The 8,747-nt window shown below is 45.1% G+C and overlaps 1 protein-coding gene across 1 annotated transcript; it reads right to left on the bottom strand.

The window, feature by feature from the left end:
- Positions 1-505: 505 nt before the first annotated feature.
- On the bottom strand, positions 506-3,299 carry LOC121232798 (cyclin-dependent kinases regulatory subunit 2). The gene is made up of 3 exons (XM_041121269.1): positions 3,168-3,299; positions 2,028-2,155; positions 506-742 (listed from the first exon to the last, which is right to left on the bottom strand). Exons 1-3 carry the CDS (start codon positions 3,224-3,226, stop codon positions 690-692), a joined length of 240 nt encoding a protein of 79 aa, XP_040977203.1. The 5' UTR covers positions 3,227-3,299; the 3' UTR covers positions 506-689.
- Positions 3,300-8,747: the final 5,448 nt, after the last annotated feature.

Below are 8,747 nucleotides of genomic sequence, written 5' to 3'. Positions count from 1 at the left end.
TGCATCACTTGTATATTCCAATCCTTTTATTATTAATGTTGTCATTTTATTATTGTTATCATTATTAGTTTCTTCCTTTCTGTTCTATTAAACAGTTCTTATCTCAACCCCTGAGTTTTACTTCCCCCCCCCCAATTCTCTCCCCCATCCCACTGGGTGGGGGGTGTGGGGAAGTGAGTGAGCAGCTGCATGGTGCTTAGTTGCTGGCTGGGGTTAAACCACAACACCCTTCTAACATGTTAGACAAGAATATTAGTTTTGTCTGGTTAATTAGGACACTCAGGTTCTATAGAGCATTAAAAGTTTATTCCTTTATGCCTACTACTGAACAGATGGAGCCATTGGATTTGAACATGCTAAACTATGTATTAGAAGAGATGTGAAAGTTACTGAATACAGGTAACAAGTGATTATCTAGTCAGAACATGCAATATGTAAACTTAAACAAATTAAATGAAAAGTCAAATAGGCAATTACATTAAAGATAACTTCATTAATCCTTGAATATCATAGCAGCCTACTTGGAATTGCATTTGACTGAGCTTTGTTGCTGTAAATAATACAGCTCATGCACAGGTATGGATATATGTTTTATACACTTTCAGGTATTCACCGAATACTGCCAACATATATATACACACTCATACACATAAAGCTCCAGAAGACATAGGAGATTTCTAGAAGGCAGTTCATTTTTGCTCATCCTTTGGAAGAGGTCTTCTGAAGAGAAGAATATGTGGCTCTGAAAATAAAATTGAACAAAGCATCAGCCTGTCACTCAAGTCCTGATTACAGATACTTCTTTGATTTAAGAGCTTGAACAATAATTGAATCTTCCTGTCAGATAACAAGCAGACTAAGAGATCAAGTCCACAGGAAGGTCTCCACATATAGTATTTCCAGTTCAACTTTGTAGTAACCATGGAATAGTCACAGATGCTTTTGAAAGTTTGATACCAGAAGTTGGCAGTTTCATAAGCTTAAATACTAAAAAAAAAAAAAAATAAAAAATTAAAAAATTAAAGAAATAATAATAAAAACCCACCCCCCCCAAAAAAACACAAAACCAGCAGAACTGGTACCAGTTCTGTCTCTGCACTGGGCTATTTGATGAGTTTTATCACTCTAATGAAGTGGTGATTCTGTCCTGGTCAGGTACATACTGACAAGCATCAAAAGCCACTTTAGTTATCAATAACATAAGCTGACTGCATTAACATTGACTTAATCATAAATACCTTCAAAAAAAGCCCAAGGCAATACATTCGAAGTATCAAAGGTGTCCAGATAAGACAAACACTGGAAGATTAGACTAATTACTTCTTCTGGTTCTTCGGAAACTTGGAACTCCATGGGACTAACTGCAATTCACCTATCACCAGTTAAATCACCATTGACAAGACTGACTGAAAAGGTATTTAGAATGGTCATTCTCAGTATTTTATACTTCAAGTTTTAGAGCTTCACAGCCCAGTAACTGAAAAGACCCTGGCTTCAGTGTAGCTTTTAGCAGGCAGTATAGCTAGAGCTCAACCTATACTATAGGGTTTTTTTTTTTTTTCCATAGCATTGATACAGGACCTCATCTAGGTGAGCATCTATTAGTTTTTTGTATGAGGTAGGTATGTCAATTCCATTATACAAATATGTGCTGCTACATCAAGTTTGAGGCAGTCACTGAGATACTAACATAACTCAAGATCTCACCAAAACCTCTTTTTATAGGCAGAGATAGGAACATATTCAAATCTAGTGTTTTGTCCATGAAGAGGCTGCAGATACCTAGAAGGAAGCTAGCATTTTGCACGTCCAGTTCTGAGTGAGGGGTGAAGGTTTAGAATAAAGATTGCTACGCCACTTATGTTGATAAAAATATCAGGCAGATAAAGAAGAGTCTAAACATTTAGCAGGAAACTCCAATTGGATTCTAGAGGAAAGTAATTACACACTGAGCTTCAGTTTCAAGCACCAGAGAGGTAGTATTTTTAGACTCCTTTGTTCATCATCTTTTGTTTAGCTGTGCTTACCTGGCTCATGGATCATGTAGTGAACCCAGCCAAGACTTTGCTGAACACCAAGTCGTCTCCATTCCTCTTCAGACATTAGATGAGTTTTTGGTACTTGCTTTGAAAGTTCTCTTGGCAGCATCACATGTCTGTAGAAGTTTAATTATTAAACTCATTATTACACACACCAATGCCTATCTTAGTGTACACTAGAAAACTTGCATAGATCTATACTGAAAGACAATAAGCAAGTTGAGTTATGAATACCAAAAACCTCCTAGAAAGAAGCCTACAGTGTTAACGGATAATAATTAGATTATGAAGCATCAGTTCAAAAAAGCAATTTTAAATTCACTTTGCCTACCAAATGTTACAGCTTTAACACAACTGTACACTGAAATCTTCAACTTACTGCCTAAAACAGAAGATTCAGTCCCCTGCATGCTCTAATCACAGTACTTGTGGTACACAAATATATTCATGGCAATTAACTATCATATCAGCAGTTAAGGCGAATAGAAAAATACTGACTTGGCACTCTTAGAAGTCACTCCTGCTAGCATCAGTTACAATCCAGAACAGACTAGTGCTACAGCATAGCTTTAAAAGAACATATAGAAGGCTACCCAGGTCTCGGCAGCTAGGGTCGAGCTCTTACCATGCAGCAGCGCTACCTTCCACTCGGCAGCATACACCTCTGCCACTGCGCCAGGGAGACCTAGCGGGCTTCACCCCCCCCGCTTTCTTCAATGCCCTCTGACCGGAGCTGGTATTGCCCGCTTACTAAAGACGACTCCAGAAAGGAGACAAGGCAGACCAAAACCAGCAATCGAATCGCCCGATTCCCTCCCCCCCCCCCCCCCCCCCGCCAACAGCCTTTATCACATCGCAAGTGCCCGCGACAAAGAGGCAAGATACTGCTCCTCTCCAGGAGCTTTAAGCTACCCTGGCTCCGCAGAGAGAAACTAATAACGTCGCTCTCTAGAACTGCACTCACCACCAACACCGACGGGGCTACTCTCCTAAAGTCACCTCACAGTCCGAAAAAGAGGCACCCGCCCAAATCACATCTTCCCCTCCCCTCAAAGGGGCGACAGAGGCCCCATTCTATGACCTTCAGCCAGCCCAGCCCAGCCCTCTCCTCCCCTCCCGGTCTCGCACCGATACTCATACTGCTCATCAAAATACTTGTCAGAATAGTAGATCTGCTTATTAGCCATAGCAAGCAGAGACAGCAACAGCACTCGCTCTTCTCGCAAACTAACTGCTCAATTCTACGCCCGTTTCAATTTGAATCTAACAGTTCAATGCTTATTGGTGGATTAGGCCAGCCAATGGCGTGCTGCGTGGCCATGCCAGAGGAGATGGTTGCGTAATTCGAATGCTTGTCTTTCCACCAATCGCCGGGAGCTATGGGGGTTGATTATCTAAGAGGGTGAGGATTGGGAGATGGTGGAGTTGCGTCGTGTGTATGGTCAGTCTGGGCGTGAATTTTGGGCTTTACAGAAGTACTCTGTGTGAGCCTCAGCGGTGTGGTGATGGGCTGGTTGTAGCTGGGGACCGGGTGGTTCCAGCAGTTTCTAGAGCACCATGGGCTACGTGGGTATGAGTTTTGGGGGATTGTTAGTGGTTGTCATTCTGTTGTGTGAGGATCTGCTGGTATGGCTGGTGTGGCTGCCTAGGTACCCTTATGTAGCACAAGCAGCTATAATCCTGGGCCTTCTGTGGATTGTTGATACTATGCTACTTCTAAAAGAAATGAACAGATTTCTAGGATTTTTTTTCTTGTAATGCAGAGAACTACTGAGGGACTAGCATGGTGGTTTTTGTGTTGCTTCTGTGTTAGGCTCATAACTGTGCTAACAGTCTAGGCTTAAAGTGCAAGAGAAAACATGCATGGGGATGTAGGCATCTTCAGAGCTGTATAATATCTGTGGAAGTTTATTTCCAATTACAAGCGTTCTTGCAGAATGCAGAAAAATAGTACAGTTACTATTCCTGTAGTGTAAAAAAAAAAAAAAAAGTAGCAACTTCTCAGAAACTGATAGCAGATACTGCAGTTTCTAGAACATGAACATTATTTTTTGTGTTAAACTTTTTTCAGTGGGCAAATACTGAATTCTGTACTTCTCTAAACTCCAGTGGCATTTCTTGGGTATAGTGGCCCCCTAAGATTAGATAAGGCTAACAGGTATGTTGTCAGACAGGGTTATCTCACTATCCCTATTTCCATCATTGTGGTGGGTTGACTCAGGCCAGCAGCTAAGTCCCCACCCAATTGCTTGTTCACTCCCCCCAGCAGAATGGGGAAGAGAATTAGAAGGGAAAGAGGAAGGGAAAAAAAAAAAAAAAAAAAACCCCAACAAACCAACCCACAAAACAAGTGATGCAAAAGTAATCAATTGCCATCTCTTACAAGTAGACTGATACCCAGCTGTGGTGGGTTAATATTGGCTGGCTGCTAGGTACCCACCAAACTGCTCTCTCGCTCCCCTTCAACAGGACAGGGAGAGAAAATAAGATGGGAAAGCTCGTGGGTCGAGATAAAGATAGGGAGATCCCTTACCAGTTACCATCATGGGCAAAACAGACTTGACTCAGGGAAGAGTAATTTAATTTATTGCCAATTAAAATAGAGTAGGATAGTGAGAAACAAAGACAAAACTAAAAAACAGCTTTCCCCCACCCCTTCTTCCCAGGCTCAACTTCACTCCTTCATTCCTGACTCTTCTACTTCCTTCCCCCCCCACCATCCTCAAGTGGCGATGGGGAATGGGGGTTGTGGTCAGTTCATAAAGCTTCATCTCTGCTGCTCCTTCCTCCTCACAGTTTTCCCCTGCTCCAGCATGGGTCCTTCCCACAGGCTATAGTCCTTCAAGAACTGCTCTGGTGTGGTTTCTCCATGGGCTGCAGCTTCCTTCAGGACATATCCACCTGCTCCTGTATGGGCTCCTCCATGGGCTGCAGGAGAATCTCTGATCTGACAAATGGAGCGCTTTCTCCCCTCCCGCTCCTTCTTCTCTGACCTTGGTGTCTGCAGGGTTGTTTCTCACATTTTTCTCATTCCTCTCTCTCACAGCTGATGCACAGCTTTTTTTTTTTTTTTTTTTTTTTACCCCTTTTAAAAATATGTTTTTACAGAGGTGCTACCAGCTTTGCTGATTGGTTCAGCTCTGGCCAGCAGCGGGTCTGTCTTGGAGCTGGCTGGAACTGGCTCTGTCCGGCACGGGGGGCAGCCCCTGGTGTCTTCTCACAGAAGCCACCCCGCTCTACCAAAACCTTGCCACGTAAACCCAATACACCAGCCAGTCTCCCAGTAATGGCTACCTTCCCAAACCCCCCCTCCACTCAGTTTTCATAGCTGAGTCTGATGTCATATGGTATGGAATATCCCTTTGGCCAATTCTTGTCAGCTGTCCAGGTTGTGTTCCCCCCACCTTCTTGCCTACCCCCAGCATACTTGCTTTAGGGAGAAGAGGGGGGGGGGAAAGCAAGCCTTGGTTCTGTGCAGGTACTGTTTAGCAATAGCCAAGGCACTGTTTTGTTATCAACACTGTTTTAGGCACAAATCCAAAACACAGCACCATATGGGCTGCCATGAAGAAAATTAAGTCTGTCCTACTCAGACCTATTTTAATGAGAAAAAAAAATTTGAAGCTGTGTGAGGTACTAATGCTGACACATATACTTGAATAAATATAATTCTTTTTTATCAGCAGTCCACTGTGGTGAGTTGACCTTGGCTGGTTGCTAGGTGTCCACCAAGCCACTCTCTCTCACACACACACACCCCCCCCAACTGGACAGGGGGATAAAATAAGATTAACATGAGTTGAGATAAAAATGGGGAGATTACTCACCAATTACCCTCATGGGCAAAACAGACTCTAAAACCAACACTAAAAACATCTTCCCCCACCCCTTCTTCCTAGGCTCAACTTTACTCCTTCATTCCTGACTCCTCTACCTTTTCCCCCTGCCCTAAGCAGTGCAGGGATGATGGAGAATGGAGGGTTGTGGTCAGTTCATAACAGTTCATCTCTGCCACCCCTTGATCCTCATGCTTTTCTCCTGCTCCAGCGTGGGTCCTCTCTGCAGGCTACAGTCTTTCATGAACTGTTCCAGCTTTGGTCCTTCCCATGAACTGCAGTCCTTCAGGATAAGACTGCTCCAGAGGGAGTCCTCCACAGACTACAGTTCCTGCCAGAAAACCTGGTCCTGCATGGGCTCCCTCCATATGCCACAGTTCCTGCCAGGAGCCTGTTCCAGCGTGGACTCTCCATGGGCTGCAGCTTCCTACAGGAAATATTCACCTGCTGCAGCGTGGGGTCCTCCACAGGCTGCAGTGTGGATACCTGGTCCACTGGGGTCTCTTCCACAAGCTGCAGGGGAATACCTTCTCTAGTGCCTGGAGTACCTCCTCCCCCTCCTTCTTCTTGGACTTTGGTGTTCGCACTGCTATTTCTCACACTTTTTTTTTCCCCTTCATTCCTCACTGATGGGCAGCATTTTGCCCTTTCTTAAATATGTTTTCATAGAGGCATCACCAGCTTTGCTGATTGGCTCAGCTTTGGCCTGCGGTGGGTCCGTTGTAGGCAGGAACTGGCTCTGTCTGTCATGGTGGCAGCCCCTGGTCTCTTCTCACAGATGCCACCCCTGCAGCCCCACTGCTACCAAAATATTACTATGTAAACACAATACACCCAGGCTTAAAGTGGCTTTGTTACTAGTATTGCAGCCTGAAGGCACAGTTAAATGATAAAGTTTAAACCAATCATCTCACCTGTCATAACCATTAAAAGGTAATAATGCTTTCCTCTTAATGACTGTATCTTAGGGCATATCAACACATCATTTACAGGCAAAATTAAATCAGTATTTTTATACTGGTATAGTTAAATGTGTGAAATTTCTTTCATTAACAAAGATCCTAAACTGGAATATGGATTCCAATATAATCATATAAGTACATACTACCTGTAAGTTTTCTAAGGTGTTGGCTGGTGCTAGGTTAATTGATAAACTCATTTGCACACACAAAGGAGGCACAGAGAAACAAGGGCAGGAGGAATAACTTGATTAATAACCTGTCCTGGCTTCTCCCAGGCCCATCACAGGAGAGCCACTAGCCCATCAAAGGCCCATCTCTACAAACCCTGAAGAGCACAGAGGTACGATGACAGGCGGGGGAACCCAAATTAGACTCCTGAGGAACAAACACCTAGTCCAGTCCCCTCCCAGGGCTGCCTCAGCAGAGCCATCAGCCCCATTGTCCAGGCATGAAACCCATCAGAGTCATCAGGAGCAGCTCTCCAGATCACTTTTCAGACTAATGGGGGGTTGCTGCCTAGGGGTGGGACACATTATGGGATGCAGGAAAAAAGCAGTTTGGGATTGTGCAGGACTTGTTATGGGATGTTGTATTGGGTTTATGTGGCAAGATTTTGGTAGTGGGGGGGCTGCAGGGGTGGCTTCTGTGAGAAGATGCCAGAAGCTGCCTCCATGATGGACAGACCAGTTTCAGCCAGCTCCAAGATGGACCTGCCACTGGCCAAAGTTGAGCCAATCAACGACGTTGGTAGCACCTCTGTGATAACGTATTTAAGAAGGGGTAAAAACTGCTGCGTAACAGCAGCTGGGAGAAAAGAGTGAGAAAAATGTGAGAGAAACAACTATGCAGTGTCAGGACCCAGACTGGACAGACCAGGGAGTCGTGTTTAATTCAAAATTCCCTCGGGCTAAATTAAGGTGAAAGGACACCAAACGATCAGTTAAAGATTTTATTCATGACAGAAGCAAATGGAACTGGGGAGGCGTGGTAGTAGGTGGCAGGGTTTCTCACAACAGGAATTGGCATAAGACTACTTCTGTAAACTGTGTAACCATATACATTGATGCAGGGAATAAGGAGATCCCTCCCGTTGAGTCACGAGGTTCAGAGCAGACCCCCTTGCTTTCCAGACTCCTCCTCAGAGAAGGGTCTAGGGGCGGCTGGATCTACTCTTAGTCTCAGACTTGGTCAATGGTTTATATCTTGAAACGGATGAGGTGTAGGGATTGTGGAAAAGGAAAAGGAAAGAGAGAAGAAGAGAGAGAAAAAGGAAGAGAGAAAGATTTCACCGGTCCTGGGTCCAGCGTTGGTTCAGTCAGCCGACAGGTCCAGTCAGCCAACGGGTCCAGTTCCGGTGGGCTTGCGCACCCGGGGCTTCAGTTTGTGTCCTTTTATCATCCTTGCCCCTCCTTCGGGCGGGCACCCGAACTCCTCAGGTTAATGAACAGTTTGTGAGCCTTTGGGCTTGGGGCTCGTTTGTGGAGTAACTTCTCCTTCCCTGCAGACAGGGCCATTGTTTGATCTTTGTATCAGAACAGGGAGCTGCCCACCCTCCAGCACGCCCTCCCCCTCCTGTTGCTGATGTCTGAGCTGATGGGCTTTTCACCTTGGCTCCTTGCTGTGCAGGGTTTGTCTTTAAGCAGAACTTGCCCCACCACAATGTTTGAGACATTAACTCTTTCAGTCTCTCACATGCAGCCACCAAGGTCAGTGAAGAAGGAAGAGGAGGAGGTGTTCCAGGTGCCAGAGCAGAGATTCCCTTGCAGCCTGTGGAGAAGACCATGGTGGTGCAGGTTGTCCCTCTGCAGCCCATGGAGGACCACGTCAGAGCAGATATCCACCCTGCAGCCCGTGGAGGACCCCACACTGGATGTGGATATGCCCTGAAGGAAGCTCTGACCCCATAGAGA

The sequence above is a fragment of the Aquila chrysaetos genome, chromosome W, assembly GCF_900496995.4.
Source record: "Aquila chrysaetos chrysaetos chromosome W, bAquChr1.4, whole genome shotgun sequence".
Taxonomy (NCBI): Eukaryota; Metazoa; Chordata; class Aves; order Accipitriformes; family Accipitridae; genus Aquila; species Aquila chrysaetos.
This window is presented reverse-complemented; position numbering and strand designations above follow the sequence as displayed.

Excerpts from the sequence above, each read along its gene's own strand:
- LOC121232798 (XM_041121269.1), bottom strand. The coding sequence starts at position 3,226 with ATGGCTAATAAGCAGATCTACTATTCTGACAAGTATTTTGATGAGCAG. Across the intron at positions 2,156-3,167 it reads GATGAGCAGTATGAGTATCG|ACATGTGATGCTGCCAAGAG; the intron begins GTGCGAGACCGG and ends AAACTTCTACAG. Across the intron at positions 743-2,027 it reads CTACATGATCCATGAGCCAG|AGCCACATATTCTTCTCTTC; the intron begins GTAAGCACAGCT and ends TTTTATTTTCAG.